This window comes from Epinephelus moara, chromosome 9 (assembly GCF_006386435.1).
Source record: "Epinephelus moara isolate mb chromosome 9, YSFRI_EMoa_1.0, whole genome shotgun sequence".
Classification (NCBI taxonomy): domain Eukaryota; kingdom Metazoa; phylum Chordata; class Actinopteri; order Perciformes; family Serranidae; genus Epinephelus; species Epinephelus moara.
The window spans coordinates 27,826,540-27,844,273 of NC_065514.1; the positions used below are offsets into that span (position 1 = coordinate 27,826,540).

General features: G+C 39.7%; 1 protein-coding gene across 2 annotated transcripts in view; it reads right to left on the reverse strand.

Moving 5' to 3' along the window:
* Positions 1 to 778: 778 nt before the first annotated feature.
* ttc33 (tetratricopeptide repeat domain 33) overlaps positions 779 to 17,734 on the reverse strand; it is a 24,051-nt gene continuing 7,095 nt past the window's right edge. For both annotated transcript variants that reach the window (XM_050053673.1, XM_050053674.1), the window contains exons 3-5: positions 11,804 to 11,885; positions 5,698 to 5,829; positions 779 to 2,125 (exon numbers count right to left, since the gene is read on the reverse strand). In XM_050053673.1, coding sequence (XP_049909630.1) covers positions 1,751 to 2,125; positions 5,698 to 5,829; positions 11,804 to 11,885 — 589 coding nt within the window. In that variant the 3' untranslated portion in view covers positions 779 to 1,750. The remainder of the gene's footprint in view (positions 2,126 to 5,697; positions 5,830 to 11,803; positions 11,886 to 17,734) is intronic.

Consider the following 17,734-nt stretch of genomic DNA (forward strand, 5'->3'; position numbering starts at 1 on the left):
TATACATATTTAAATTCATGGTTCCCTGAAGATGCACCCTAATGACGGTGGTGATCCCCTGACTTTTTGTCTTCTGCCACCATGAGGTTAACATTTTTGATTTTAACTGCAATACCTTGATAACTATTAGATGGATTGTTGTAAAATCTGGTCAAGATATGCATGGTCCCCAGAGGATGAATTGTGACAACTTTGTGACAACTTTTTGAGTACTGTTCATGGGTACTTCAGTACGGTATGCATCAGGTGTGAGCACCAAGTGTTCCAAAACTCGGAAGTGAACTGCTATTTAAGGCAACTACAAGGAGTTTTTATTGGGTTATGAAAGTCTCAATTTAATGCCAATGCCTCTTCATCAGATGGACCCAGACCCAGACCCAGATACGGCAATGCTGCTGCCTTCGTCCTGCAGTCTGAGTTCCAGCGGGAGGCAAATAGCTCTGTGCCCTTTCAGCAATGGCTCCATTTCCAACCAGGAGCAGAGCTTGGCCCTGCTGCACCACTCGTCTCCCAGGCAAAGGTCCCACATGCAGCAGTATCCTTCTGCAGCACCCTATGCTACACTGTAGCACATGTAGATAATGACATAAGTGTACAAAGATAGGAACCAACATCACGAATGTGAGAGCTGAGGAGGGGCGTACTCAGGCACAGTACGAATCATTTGAATATGAATACGCTTAGTCTTCTTACCTTCTCACTTCCAAATATAATATTATATATTATATATATAAACTACTAGACTCAAACATTTGTCCCCAAGACAAGAAAGCTGCAGGAAACACATAACGTTTACCTATGATTCATGTTTATTCACTCATTGACAACAAACAGACACATTAAATCCTCACAGGTCAGTAACATTTACCTATCAGCGTTCATGTGCCTTACAGAAAATGATTCTGGATTTCCTAATCAAGACAGGAAACCATTTCATTGTGTTTCATCTCTACCACCTCTCTTTCTTGAGTTTGATTTGTCTTTATATGCCTTTATCCTGGAGGATACTCAGTTCAACAATAAATCAATTTAATGTACTATAAAAGCTCTAAAACAAATGTTCAATTTTGTTTTTTCATTAACGTGTTAGCAGCTTTTAACTGCTTCAGCTACAGGTTAATCAGTGTAACTAGAGCTTTTGTTATACTTCTTCTGTCAACATTATTTTTGGAAAATACGTCTTACTTTTATAAATAATCACAAATAAAAAGTCAGTGTTTTTGTGCTATCCAGAAGAAAGAGACAGTTAAGTTAAAGCTTCAAAACATATTAACACTCTACATGCACATTTAACACAATTAACATTTAAGGGATGGAAAACAACAAAACTTAAATGCCTTATATTCTGTTGCTTCTGAATAGGGTTGCAACAGTATGAGATTTTCATGATATTATAACAGTCTCAGAAAACATTAGTTTCACAGTATTACGGCATACGGTATTAAACAATTATTATTGTTCTTATAAATAACAATTACCCTTAAAGGAATAAAAACATACGTTTTTTTTGTTGTTATAATTGAAACATGAAACTTTTTTTTTTTCAATACCGTATATAAGCAAATGTCACGTTATGATAACTGTCAATTTTCATACCACGATATGTGGTTTCACAGTATACCGCTGCAACCCTGCTTCTGAATAGTTTTTTATGCTATAGCTTCACACACACACTCACTGTGGCTGCAGAAATAATACCACTCAGTCCTAAAACATGTAACCAGTACAATCAATTCATGCTGAAACCAATTCAAAGTCCTCTTGCTTTGACAAACTGTTCTTCTGATGGTATCCCTGCGTCCTCTGATCCTCCCTCCCCAGTGAGTACATTTTTCACATTCCCGTCAGCGTCCATGACCACAGCAGTCCTCTTCAGCTCCTCATAGCGCGTCTGTCGATCAGCAACAGCCACGCAGGCGGCCAGCACCTCATCAGACTCAAAGTCATACTCCTGCTCGAGCTCGGGGGCATTTAGGATCTGTTTTTTGGCCTCCTCCTCTTGCCGAGCCTTCTCCTTGGTTGCTAAATGCTGCTTCTGTAGCCTGGATGCCCACTCCAGGTCTTCCTCCCACAGTGTGCGCTCTGATGGACACAGGTGGATTGCAACCTGGAAGGACCTCACAGCCTACAGGGATAGGTACAGCGTGAGCTTAGGATTCAACACAAGCTTTTAGGGCTGGTCATGAAAATGGGTAAAAGCGAGTTTGTGGTCTTCAACAAATCAAATGTTTAGCCGGAATTCTTTCAGGCGTTTTTTGCAGGTTGGCTGTAATTCTCACAGATGAATGGTATGACATTGGCATCTGTGCAGCTGGATGAGCAGATGGGTGCATCATCAGCATGTCTACAAGCAAGACCCTGACATTCTTTGTGTTGTGTTGCAGACAGATTTATAGTTTCATTAAGAAGACATCAATATCTCTCAGCTGACTGTGCAGTTGTAGATCGATGTTAAAATTATAGTCTTGTTGAACAGACATACAGATGGCCTCCAAACGTTTACGGGACCTGATGTCAAGCTTTAGTTGTGAGGATTTGTCTGGGAATCGGAGAAATAAATCCATCCCTACATTCTATCCCGATGAGCTCATAAATGGAATGTCTGCAATCTATCAGGCACATGCTATGGAAAAAATGCTATGTAATGGGAGGTCTGTGTTAATATGGTAATAAATCCAATCATGTAAGTTAGATAAGATACCTTAAAAAGTTCTCAACTGTTCGAATAACACTTGCTGGACACTGAACACAAATCTTGATTGTAATCCACTAAATCCTATGATTTTACTTTTACCTGTAGTGTTATTTTATAAATCTAGATTGTTTTGGTGTGTGTTGCAGAGTGTTGGAGATATCAGCCGTAGAGATGTCTGCCTTCTCTCCAATATAATGTAACTAGATGGCACTCAGCTTGTGGTGCTCAAAGCACCAAAAAAATTATTTGACAAACTAAACAGTCAAATGTCTCTTTCCAGAAATCATGACCCGGTTACTCAAGAAATCCAGACCTTGTTGTGAGCAGTTTAATGTAGGAACTATTTTTTTTCTACCAAACTACACCAGCTAACCGTAACACCACACAGGCCGAAGCATATGTGCTCTTGACAGCACAAGTTGTAAGCTAAAGTTATTATTGTTTTGTATTTTTTATTAGTTTTTATTTTTAGATCCTTTTTCATTTTTGTTTTATTGGTTCAGTTTAGTTTCAGTTAGTTTCCAGAGTGGGCTGAGCTGTAACGTTAGCCAGCTCAGTGGAGCTAGGTGAGTTAGCAGTAGATGCACACTTCCTTCTGAGCAGTAATATGGTTGTTGGGCGTACTTTGGCCGAGTGCCATCTGGTTCCATTCTACTTGAGACAAACTCTACGGTTGATATCCCCAATACACCAACTGACACCAAAACAATCTGGACTGATAAATAGCACTACAGGTAAAAGGAAAAACATGTATTTCAGATTTTGGGGTGGACTATTAATTTTGGCCTGCCGTCAAGTTACACACGGAATTAATATTAATTACGGACAGCTCACATGACTTGTTGCGGTGATGTTTGTCATTTGTTTTGTGACTGTTCACTGCCTTTAGGTGATGAGAAAGACAGGAGAGATTTAAAAAAAACCCATAATACATTTGTGTCGGAGCTTAGAGAATCACATACTGCTGGCACTGTAAAGCCAGACTGTAGTAAAAGGAAAGCAATGCTGCAACATTAGCAGGCAGTTGACTACGGTAAAGAAAGGATCTGGATTTCATCAGGTCTATTCAAGTCAGTACCAATCCATTAAAATATCCCTGGATCTGCCCCAAAAGCTCAGGATCTGTCTTATGAAAGTGTAATACTAAACTGTTGGAGTCCCCTATCGGTTGCTATGTACAGGTGAGAGGACACCATCTCTGACGTGTTCTTGTCCTCATGAGGACTGCTCAGCTACTGAGCTGCACCTGTTCCCAGTGATACAGTGAGCCACACCTCTTACGAAAATACAATCAATCAGTCATCCAAGTCACCCCAATAAAACAAAAGCCTCGTGGCCAACCTGTGGAACAAGTCAGGCTGAGGAAGTGTCACTGATGCATCACACATTAAGCATTTAATGATCAAAACAAAAAGGAACTCTGTTTTTACTCGCCAGCCTTTCCTGGCCTGAAACAACAGCTTTCGTAAAATGGGGATTTGTTGGAAGATGATTATCTTTGATAAGTAATTAAATCTATTTTCTGACACAAGGAATTTCTTAAACGTAGAAATAAATTGACATGAGCCTAGTACTTGATTGGTTTCTTAATAGGAGTCTTACATCAAGCCAACATGGCTTGCAGCTTGATGCTGAGCGTTCTCCACCTGTAACATAAATTACTATTGTCAACTTCAACTGAAAAAGTCTCTGACAGCTTAACTGTTACCGTTTTCTGATTAATGAAACTGTCTGTGCCTAAAACAACATATCAAGTTTAATCTTGAACAGGCTAGACTCTCAATGACTCTTTATTTCAAAAGTAATTCTTCATCAGACAAAATGCCACAGACAGCAGATTAACTGGCTGCTTACTGAAAATACCAAGAAGATAAATGGCGACAGAGCTGTCATGCTGCAATGTCAAATGTCTTTAAAACATTCAGAGAAAAAACAAAATCAGAAGCTATTTGTTTGTTTTATTTGAGTATTTTCCAGTAGTGGAAATTAGAGAAGGGCAGGAAAATAATGGACTCATGAAAGAGAAAACGGGTAATCACTGCACTCACATTTGCACAAACAGGCACTACTCAAACATGTTGATGCACACGAAGCTCTAAAACTCGACTGAACAAGCCTTGCTAAAAATAGACGTGCCTTTTTTTCCCTTCCTTCCCAATAGCTCCATTATACAGGGAGGTGTGTCTATATTTGGTTTAGTTTGAGCTCAGGTAACTTTCAACACTTCCCATTGTTGTTTTTGGTGCCGTAGGACAGGTCTCTCGCTCTTTGAGTGACATGCAGTGCCATTAGCTGAAGGGTTTTGGAGTTCAGTCCTGTTTCCTTGGCTCCAAAATGGGCGAACGGTGTAACTGAGAACAGCGGGTTTCATACACCCACAGGTCCCGGCGTGTTCTGGGGCAATTTCAGCAATCGTCCATGCCCCAGGCGACAGTGGGAGTGCTTTGAAAGGGGAACATCTCAAGAGAAAGTTTGCAGAAAGTAGTAAACAGAAATAACTGACGTATCTTAACAGACCTTCAAAAGCGAAGACAGATCTGATTAATAGCTGGCTGCAATAACAGGTGTAGTTCATTGCAAAAACAAACATCCAAAAATGAGATGGGGCCGTTCCAATGAAGATCATTAGTGTCTGACTGAGCAAGAGGCCATCAATTTTATGAAACCCTACTGAGTGAATGTTGGTATAGTCTATATATGCCAGCTTGATTTTTGGTGTGTTTGCACAAAACACAAAATGCAAAATGGTGCCTATTTGACCACAACCAAACAATGCATTTGTTTTTAATCACTGCAGTCTCTGCCACCCCTACTATAGCGTCATCTGCAATTAGTGAACAATGTTCTGTGACTTTTGTTTCCTCCCGCTATGACTCACAAATTCCTCCATCTGGTACTCTCATTTGTTTACAGCCCTAAATTTGATTGCAGTTTGACAGCTTTTGTGAACACGTTGTTCTCTAATGTGTTTTCATTTGGATTGTATTGCCAGCCATACTCACCAGGTCCACCTCTCCAAGGTTGAGCTGGGCGCGGCCCAGAGTCTGCCAGCCCTCCCACCAAAGGGGGCTTAATTTCACTGCCATCTCTCCAGCCTTCACAGCAGGGAACACTTCCTGCAAAATGGTCAGTGCCTGTGGAGACATCAGACATGGTTAAAGACTCTTTATTACCATATTCCCACCAAAATTAGCATGTATGCAGGTTTTTTAAACATGGGAAAACCCATTGACAACAGGTGACAGACTGCCTTCCCATTGCCAGTAGCCTTTTTTTTCCCTATTGTGTCACATTTGATGTCAGAGGTAGGCTGCATAGCAGGTTCATTAACAGTGTAAAGCGGGTTGGAGGCCAGTGAAAACAGTGATCACTTCTTTTTAAATCTCTTACTTATTCAGTTTCTCTCTCAAACTTTGTATAAATGCTGCTTGGACAGAAACAGATGGTATTTTGTGGCACACTGTGCAATGATGCGCCTGAAAAGGAGCTAAAATTAGCGCCTCCACCCAGGTGTTGCATTTTCATAACTGCTAACCAAAGCAGATTGGAGCTGATAAATACCCTAGACTACTACAGTGTCAATTGTCGTGGGAATAATTGCTGAATAACCTTTCCATTAAACACAAGAGCCAAATGTTAGCAGGTTTTTTTGTCCAGTAGGAAAGGCACTTAAGGGTTACCTTTACAAAGGACAACAAAAGCGTGATTCCTGATATTACCACAGTATGGGCAAAATAAAAAAATAATGGTTTAACTAATTTTTAAACTAAAAAAATGGCAATTATTTTCTGCTTCTAGTTTTCAAATGTGAATATTTACTGTTTTTATTTGTCTTATGTGATGCAACTTAGATATCTTAACTGGATTTTAGACTGTTGGTCAGACAAAACAGGACATTTGACAATGTCACCGAGGAACGTGTGATGTGACTCACTCACTATTAGAACAAACTGTACAGCAAACAACAAAAGCACAGTCACGATCATGAAACGACTTTCTGTAATTCACTTATCAATGCTCACATTTAACAGTGCTGCAGCGAACTCATTAACCTCTTCAACCTTGCCACGCCGAGCAGAGTCTTACAGTATGAATCATATTCAGACACTATTCAGATGAATACATGCACTATCATCAGGACATTTTTTAATTTTGCTTTGCTGTCATGTAGGAGACAAGCTGTCAAGGAGCTTAAACCACAGTGCAACCATTTGCATAACTATCTGTAAGAAAACTAATTTGAGAAAAAAAGTTACTCATAAGGGTTCACTAATCATTGGCTGTGGTAGAGTGCAGTTTTTGCCTGGGGCTGCAACTGCACCACAAGTGCCTTGTATTGCTGCTATGTCCATCAGGAGATACATATAGGATAAATTTGAGCAGCTCTCTGCTGGAATTAAAGTGTGTTAGTACACTGTAGTTAGTGTCAGTACATCATCTCACTATGATACACATTATGTTATTCGAAATCTGTTTACTCACACATCCTTGACAAGGTTGCCCTTGTGACCAAAAAAACAACAAGCCCAGAATTAAAAAGTTGCTGTCACAATCCCTGTGCTGAAGGAATCCACGATAAGTTGCCTGAATAATTACAGACCTGTCACATTTAAATCTACGTTAATGAAAAAATCTTGGAGCATCTAGTATGTAAACACCTATCCAACGCAGTCAGCTAAGAACCCTACCAGTTTGCATACAGGGCATAAAGATCTGTAGTGGACACTGTGTCCCTCCGTCTCCATTTCATCCTACAGCACTTAGAATCTCTGCTTTTAATACTATCTCACCTGCAAAACCTGTTTCATAAGCTGTGGCAAATAGGAGACGATCACTCTTTATTGGGTTGGATTCCTGACTTTCAACAGCATAGAACATAGGTGGACAAATTAACAACAGGCTCTCTGAAACCCGATACATAAACACTGCTGCACCTCGGGGTTGCAGACTATCACGTCTCCTGTATTCATTGTTCACACTGTGACTCTGTTAAAATGGTTAAATTTACTGATGATACAGCAGTGGTAGGTTTGATCTCATGTGACAATGAATTAGCCTACTGAAATGAGGTCATGTTGCTGATTGACAGGTATTGCTGCTACAACATGGAACTGAATATTTCCAAAATTTAAATGGTAAATGGACCTGCACTTGTATAGTGCCGTTCTGGTCTTCCAACCACTCACAGCGCTTTTTACACTATAGCCATTTTTAGATAGGAATTGTGCAAATTTGCAGGAAAGCCCAATCAGTCTTCTTTCAGCATTGGCAGTATAAAAACAAAATCGGGGAGTGCAGCAAAATGCCGCCTACTTTTGTTTATACAGAATGTGCCTTTTTCGGGGCAATGGGGGGCGTGAGCAAGTAACAAAACCTTTAGCTCAGCGTGTGATGTAAACAATGATGTACTCCGAGGGAAGCCACGGCTGGTCAGTCCTCTGGCGATTCTCTCGTAAGTTGGCCCCTCCTTCACCGTCCCCGTCATTTGACGGTTAATGGCCTCTTCATTTGCGAGGACAAGGAGGGTGCGCAATTCTTTGTCTCCCCAGTTGCTCATCTTTACTGTAGTGTCTGTCAGGTTTGTGTTTCCCTCTTGCTACTAGCTGCTCATTTCTGCTATCAGCTGTTTCCTGTTTATCCACCGCCAGTGGGTCGCACGTGTGGCGTCATCAACAGCCCCTCCCATGGCAGAAGGGCGCCTCGTTCTTTTTAAACCAAAAAGGTTCCGCCAATATGTCTACCCTACAAGGCGGAAAATTGGGCACCTCGGATCAACTTGCCAATCCGGCTTTGTGTGTCTAAACGCTCGCAACTTGCCGGCAAAACGGCCCAACATTCGCCGATCTGGCAGTGTAAAAGGGGATTATGAGTCACATTCACCCATCATACACTGGTGAGGCTACCATACCATACAAGGTGCCACCTGCTCCTCAGTTTTCACACACTGATGGAATGGCCATCGGAAGAACTTAAGGCTGTCCACTCTTTCCACCTCCACCGGGAGCAATTTGGGGTTCAGTATCTTGCTCAAGGATGCTTCAACATGCGGAATGTCACAAGCACAAGCCTCTCGTCCATGAGTAGATGCATGTTTCCTTCTGTGCAGTGATAGGGCTGGCGGGTGTAGATTATGTATCAGAGAGGGCAGACATCTCAAAGGCTGATATCTCAAACACTTGGCATCTCACACCAAAACAGTCTGGATTTATAAATAGCCCTGCAGGTAAGAGGAAAAATATGTCTGCGTTTTATGGGCTGGAAGTTATGTATTATATTCTTTTTAAAGTGTGTGCTGACTGTCATGCTGTTATTGTTTGATTTGTTGTGAGCACACTGTGGCAAATTCCTAACAACTTAGTTGTATCACGATGACGTACTGAATCGCAACTCTTGAGTGAGCCTCTACAAGAAATTAAGATGCAAGAATAGTGGCGATTTATGATGAAATAAAATACACAGTGGTATACTGAACCCAAAACACATCCAGCATCTTGGTATAAGTTTTATCATCCCCCTACTTCCTGTGCGTGATACATCTGCACACCCAGTGATAGGCTAATAACACTCAAATGTCTCTGTATGAATACTGAAAACCAAAAGAGCATGAGAGCTGTAAAACTATTAAAATGCATGGAGCAGAGTGTCTTTGGTTCTTACTGAAGGAAGATTTTAAAAGACAAATATCAAAATGTAACATAGCAAGCCCAATTAATCTCACTACAACACAGTGTTTTTATGAATTGACTGGTCACTTATCACTAACACAAACCCTCCATATCTCCAGGACAATGTGGTGACAGTCTCATAAATGAAGTCACTTTCCAGAGCGCATGACGGTCTGCTGTAACAGACACACAGACTGACAGGGGGACCTATAAGGCCCAATACTGATTGAGTTAAATCGGAAGAAAGTGATGAGGGGAAGTAGATGACCAGCATCAGTGTAAGCACCCTCGTCATCTGGGCCAGTAATGAGAATATGATGAGATCCAGCCTATTTTCAGCCTGATAATGGACACTAATAGGTTTGATGTGCTATACATGTGTAGTCAAACACACTGGAGCTGAATCTAAGCAGAAACATCTGTGCTTATGTCATGCCTCAAGTTAGTCATAGCATGCAGGGGAGGGAAAAATCCTCTTTGTGGTGGTTTTCCAGGCCTGGTCCTCCAATGATTTCCTTCTCAAATATCCTGCAATGGATAATATTATATTAGGCATACAGCGGCTATGGCTATAAGGAGAGATTTTATTGTGTTAGTAGTAGTAAATGAATAAGAAATAATGGAGTCGGTCTGTCTACCTCCTGTGGCTTCCTCACTTTTTCCTAAATATATATGGGAACCATTTGCTCAAAGATGCCTACGTTAGAACAAAAGGGAAAAAAAGCTGAGGAATGATGACAGAACTCTAGACAAAAGAAGGACACAAATCTATCAACCTAGAGGAGGAGGAAGTGAAAGGAACAACATTAAGGAACACGGAAATTGAACTGAAAAAGCTAAAACATGGAAGCAGCTGGAAACATGCCGCAGCTCTGTCATCACTGTGCTGATATCACTTATGCTTAAAAGCATACCAAAGTGGCAGCTGAAAGAGGGTCTATGTGGCCATGATGGCTTTTAAATAATCACACATACACAGCACGCAAGCAAGGATATGAGGAAGTGTGTAAACAGCGTGCTGGTGGTCAGTAGAGCTCCCAAACCAAAGGACGTGAACCAAATATGTGTTCAGTTATCTTGAAAGTTGCTGCAAGTGACAGATTTACTGTTTATTGGCTATGATTTCCTTGGCGTATCCTGCACACAAAAACCCTGTCAGATTTATATATTGTCCTGCCCAGATGTAAAACTCTACAGGCAGCTGTGAGACTGCATCACATTTCAGATATGGTTATGCTATGCCAGGAAACAGCAGGAACATACTGTTTATCAGTCATGTGGCTCTATTATTTTGTTTTGTTGAGGTTTTTATATCATTCTATAACGACACAGTAGTGTTCCTAAAATATTAAAATCCAAAGTTACAAATTTTGGTCAAAGTATGTATGTTTTAGCGTCAAAATGCTTATTTCCCAAGCCCTTCTAAAAACTTTTCCCCATGTGACCTGACGTAGGTTTCTGCTTTATGAGATGATAACATATAAACCCAGGTACTACTGTGGGTAACAAGTTAGTTTGGTTCCAAAAGTCACACAATAACACAAACAAACTGTTATGTACAATGAGGTTAAATGACTGTTTCTGGTGATAGAGTCTGGTGGCTTTGAAGATGACGATATAACAGCTTCAGTTCCCTGTCAGAAAGGGCTGTCCAACGGGGAAGTAAACTAGTGAAAATAATCTAAATATTTATTCATTCATTTTCCATAACTGCTTATCCTGTTGGGGTACACCCTAGACAGGTCGCCAAACTATCCCGGGCCTGACACTTATAGACAACCATTCACACCTACAGGCAATTTAGTCACCAGTTAGCCTAAATTGCACGTCTTTGGACTGTGGGAGGAAGCCGGAGTACCCAGAGAAATCCACCGGGTCCGAACCAGGAAGCCTCTTGCTGTGAGGCGATAATACTAACCACTACACCACTGTGCCGCCCATCACAGTTTCTGTCAATAGAGTCTGGGTGGCTTTGAAGATGACGATATAACAGCTACAGTTCCCCGTTGGAAAGGGCTGACTGATAGAGACGTAAACCAGTGAAAAAAATCAAAATATTGCGCACACTTAAACTGATATTGATTTTCTAGGTGGTCTTTTTTTAAGGAGGCTAAAATGTGTTTTGCCCCCATCCAAAGCCACCAGACTCCTTTGACAGAAGCCGTATTTATAGCATGGAACATGAGCCGCTGGGTTTTGATAAGGAGAAGGATTGTGTGGAATTAAATAGACCATATCTCTGGTTTGGCTGCATCTTGTTTTTTTTCTTTACCTTCTTTACCGTTCAGCGTTACTGTTATGGGAGTGCAATGCTAAATCAGTGTAGTACTCTTTTAAGACATAATTGGGGAAAATGTGAACCTATCTTTAAAAAAACAGCAGGAGAAATGATTAACACAGAGACAAAATGAGTAAACAATAAAAATATATATTTATAATTTACCTGAGACTTCATTTCATACAGTAGTGGATTGTCTGGAGTCAGCTGAATGGCCTCATCCAACTTCTTAATGGCCTCCCAGTGCCTAAAGAAAACGCACACATCGTTTAACCAGACATTATAGAGCTGGGGGATTAATCACATAGGTGACTGTTTATGGCATCATAAACTGCAGAAGCTTTGCAGCATGATATACTACTCCATAGACATGCATCTAAATTATTTATAGTGCATAAATGTTTATTGACTATGATCTAAAGTTACCCAAAGCTATCAACGCCCTACACGGACATCTTGGACTACATGGAGTTAACATGACTTTGTATCAACTTTGGCTCATGTTCAATTCTTTGGTATAACACGGCGCTGAAGCATGACAGACTCAAATAGACAACCATATAAAGCGGTGAAATTAGACACAGTTTGGTTGTCCCCGCCCTGACACTTGATATACGTTATGTAACCTAACATAAGGCCGCTGACATGTTTGCTCAGTAGATAACATGAAGACCTTTTCCCTGGAAATTTGTGTTGGTGCTTCTTATAGAGAAGTCAGAGCCCCTATCATGTCTTTCCGTTCTTATATAAGACTTCTTACAAGCTGATATAAATAGACTTTTAAGGAACATTGCTGAGTCGTGTAGTGTAGCAGCCAATAATGTAACAACGTCCTGAAAATGTCCTAAAATTTGCAAATGACCTGTTCGAAAATGTAATAAACCACAATAATGTAATAACTTGACTGATAATGTTACAATGTAAAAAGTATACTTTTTTTCTCTGTGAAATGTAAAGTCAGCAAGTATACATAATCTTGTATTGCCATGTTTTCCTACTGTAAACACTAACATTTGACGCTAATTTCATGTTTTGGAAACTCTAGGCTTTCTATAGAATTTGAAATTTACAACAGATAGCAAGTTATCAGGCAAAGATGCATTAAACTAAAATCCCTACCAAAAGGAAATGAACCCGCTCATATCCATGATGATTGATTGTTGTCCAGGATTGTCCATTAGACCAGAGTAGATACGAGATTAGACACTATCAGAAGATGACAAAAGCTGCAGAAAATGTTCCACAAGTGAGCAGTAAAAGCAAAGTCAATTCAATCTCCATGAAATTTTACTTTTTCATCTGAGTCAACAGTGATTCCTATTGAATAAAGTTTCTCTTTTGCATCACCTGATCTTGCAAAATTTCTGTGTGGGTAGAGGGAAGTGTACACACCCAAATACAAACCTAAATACCAGTGAATATGTTAAATAAATACATTTGAACAGTACAAGCAAACTCTCTTAGTAACTCAGAAACGGTAACCACAAATGGGAAGTGGAAAGACGTTGTACTGCTACAATGTATTAATTCACTGCTTACTAGAGATCTAGTCATGGCTACCCAGCGTTACACTAATACAGCTTAAATATGTATTTTGGCTTAGGGTAGGATGTGATTTCACTTTAGTTTACAGTGCAGTTCTTTTGAAATGTTATAATAATATAAATCAGGATATTTCATTACATTATTGGTCACATTATTTCATTATTGGGTTTTATTAACTTAAGTGCAAATTTTATTAAATTTTCAGGAAACTATTGGATTATTGAAAGCTACAAGTCACCCCTCCCATTCGTTTTATGTATTTGAGTTATTCTGTATTTTTACTCAAATAAAAAGTTCTAATGGGGTGTGTGTAAAGGCATCAGGCACTACAATTTAATACTTTTTAAGACCTTTTCAGGGTCATTTTAACCAAATTTAAGAATGATTTAGGACAAATCATCTTTCTTTTTCAAGCATTGCGAGTAAGAATAAAGATACTTATATGTTGTCTCGTGCAGAGGTAGGTTTTATGTAATAAAACAGTTATTAGAGTGAGTTAAGTTAATCTACATTTTGCCAACAGGTAAGTGCAAGTATAAAGTAAAAGACAGTATTAGGTTCAGTGTACTTTTATGCAGATGAGCGTGGCTTATTTTGACAAAAAGAAATGAAAAGATGGATAAAATAATATAAAATGTTTGTGTCACTTAAGCCCTCACAAACTCAAATTTAAGACTATTTAATGACTTTTAAGCTAATATGTCAAGACTGCTGACACCCTATCTAACTAGAACTTATTGACCTTTGTCCTATAAATAGAGTGAAAAAGGAGAAATGGCTCCCAGTCCCAGTACGATATGCTGCACTGGCTTCTTAATGCTGTAAAGCTGCAAGCATACCCCACAACAGCTGTCCACCTGTCTACCTGTGTGACAGAATGGCAGCACAGAGTATAAAAGGGCTGCAGCAGGCTAAACAAACACACTCAGATCCACCGAGGTAAAATGATAGGTTGCAAATCAATCTCCTGAGCTAGGGAGAGACTGAGATTGGCTACTAGCTTCTTTCCAGACATATGAGAAGAACAATAAACAGGATTTGCATACATTTGGGCAGAAGTCACGCTGCAGCTGTCACCACTGTAGCCTACTCATCTGTTGTACATAGACAATTCTTTGGGCTTCTGACAAGCAGATATTTGCTTGTTTAACACGCTGAAAGGACACACATATATATGTTCATGTTCACTCGAACAATGCTCTCCTTTTCCTCAAGTCAATATTGACCCAAGAATCATTGCAATAGCCTGATCAAGACAAAGGCTTAGAAAGATTATGCAGTGAAAACCTTGGTTTGACGATACATGTCTGTCGTGTCCATAACTTTTATAGCTTAATGGAGAAGGATATCCTGAAAACTTAAAAGCAACCACACAGTGAGACCATTAATGCTGATCACTCATACTACAGCCAGAACCAGGATCAAGCTTGAGAAAACATCTACCACTGTTATCTAACAGTCTGAGACATGAGTGAGGAAATGGAACTAGAGCGATGTGGAAATCGCACCAACAAATGAGGCAAAAGACACTGCAAAATCATGTGAGGAAATTAAGCAATAGGTAATACACCCCTTGAAGCCTGAGCGCTAAAAACAACTCCTCTACTGTTATCACATCTCTGTACATCAGTCAAAGTAACAACAATAAGAGAAGTGAGATAAACAGAAGCCTGCAATCATTGGAAAGATCTAAGTGCACTCTCATATGTAGTTTCAAGAAAAAGTCAACAAATATGAAACAAATCAGGATATTGGCATCTTGTTATTGTGCTGAAAAGAATAGGAGGCTGGGACATTACGATCACATTACACACTGCTGTCTCAAAGAGGGAAACATCCCTAACACATGGTTATGATGACAACACTTAACTACTAAACTAATCTAAACCACACACAAACACACAAAACAGACCCCCAGAAGTTACTGAACATTTCAAATAGCTTCTCGGAGCCCAATCACAACTTGCAATCTGAGTTTTCACCTGAAAAACTGACTCAGCACGGCAGCTGGAAGCCAGACAAATCAGAAAACTATGAGAAGTATTTGGATGATTAGGTGACTTGCTGCCTGGCAACACTCCCACACCTCCCAAGCTACTGTTTTAACTAGATATTAAAGACATAAAGTGAGCCATAACTCCCGACTGCATGGCCTTCTTTTTTCACCTCTATGTTTTTATTAAATTGTTTGACGTTTCTGAAACAATTGGCATGTTTCTTTTTGTCTAAGTGAAGGAGGGAGCTGTAAGTCATCTTTTGTACGACATATCTGAAAGGCCTGTTGAGCCTAAATCTTTCGGCAGCTGTTGCATATGTTTAGAAGACTCCCAAAATAAATCAATATTTACAAATGAATGCACAATCTGTTTTGCATAACAATCTTTTGGAGTGTTTGTTTGTTTAACCATTCACTAATCAGTCAGTCAGACAATGGGCATTCTTTATTTTCCTTTCATGTGTGCAGTTCATGAATAAAAGTGTCACCCAGCGGATTCATGCATACACAACAATGACAGGGCAGTCTGTCATCCTTTTTAAGATTCTACTCTGCATGACAGTATTACCCAATGTCACAGAAAACGTGTGCTACTGTATGAAGACTACTGTGTGAAAATGTCACACATGGTAAAATTGCCAAATCTGTTAATATTGACTGTGGTTGGTTAAACCCTGGTAACTGCTGGACTGCGGGAAACTTAGCCCTGCTGTGGCTGGTTATTCTAGTTAATTTACATAAAGCAATAACCGTTGACCTTAAAATGTTTGAAAAGAGTTGCACTAAAACTTCTACCTCATTCACGAATATGTGCATTCTTACCAATGTGCGTATGTTAGTGACTCTGAATATTTTTAACTGACAGGCGCGTGCCCACTAGTTGCAATCAGCCTACAATTTCTCTGCACTAGAAATACTTTTGCTGAGAGGTGGATCATGAAAAAAGCGATGAAGTTGTTTCTACATATTAGTGAATGTCTTGGCAGTCGTTAACAGCTTAGAAAACATTCGGCACTCTCTTTAAACACATTATGCCGGTCTCTGAAGATGCTCTCTCTCGTGAAGGCATGGGCTGCAATATCTTCTGGCAACGCTAGATATCTTAAAAGGTACAGTGAGTAGGATTTAGGGGGATATATTGGCAGAAATGAAATATAATAAGGATGTTTTCTTTAGTGTATAATCACCTGAAAACAAGAATTGTCCTCATTTATGGAGATTACCATGTTGCACCACCATGATTCTACAGTCGTCCAGAACAGACAAAGCAAACACTGGCTCTAGATAGGGCCATTTGCATTTTTGTGTCGGCCACCATAGTTAGTCACCCCTTTGTGAAGAACAGTGTCAGAAAAGCAGATTTTTATTTTTTTTATTTTATTTTTTTACATGAAACTGCTTTATTCGTGATGAAACTGAAACTGCTTGTTTCAGAGAGGAAGAGACTTCTGCGGATAATTCAGCTTCCGGTAAAAACCTCCTGAACGTCTGGATCTTAAGTTATGTGAGAAAAAAGGTGTGCACACATTAGCAAGGGCTGGGCTAGCGGCCTGTCTCTGACAAGCATTGAAGAAACACTGATTTGTAATGTGAAACTCTTTTCTTCAATGTTTTAACCAGTTTAAATCATTTGGTCTGTCTGTCTGAGACCTGTGGATAATTCAGCTCCTGGTAAAAACTTCCTTAACAATGAACACTACATGAAATCCAACCAGGAGAAGTTTCAGCTGGTTGTAACCACAGACTGTACAAAAAAAGATGGAAAAAGTCAAAGTACACATCCAATAAATCTATCTCAAAGTTGGTTTCTGTCATTTTAGGAAGTTCTTATCATGCTGATATATGTTCAAGTGTTTGTTTTTCTGATAAGGTTGGTTTTAATGAGTTATCTGACACTATAAAAATGAGATCTGACGTCATGATTGCTAGCTGTGTCTACCAATTGTTGTGCTGTGTAATAAATAGCATTGCTCACAATTGCTTGGATGGTTGTTTGGGCGGGAACTCAACACCACGGAAATCTCTACTGTGCAGACTCTGGCTCCAAATGACGTCACCAGTGCAAGTCAGCAGCGGCCTATCTGGGATATTCTGGCTTTATTTTTGTACAATGGGGGTAAGTGGAGACGCGTTGTCCATCGTTATACAGTCTGTAGTTGCAATCTACAATCCTCACTGCTAAATCCCCCTAAATCTTACACACTGTTCCTTTAACACCTGCTTGGAGGTAAATCAGGATCTTTTATATACCCTTTTATATACATGTTTTCATGGCACTGGAGATCAGTGGGAGTAGGCGAACATTATAAATCAAATAAATAGAAATAATATAAATCAAAATTGTTTCATTTCAATATGAGTTTAACTCTAGTCTGTTAATCAGCCCTAAACCTAAACTAGACTATAATTCATTTGAAAGCCTCGTTCTTAGTCTTTTACATCCAACCTGGAAAACCTCGCAGCCACTTTTATTTGTTATAGTGTACCGTGCTCCTGGCCCGTATTCTGAATTTTTATCTGAATTCTCAGAGTTTTTATCCAGTTTAGTTCTTAAA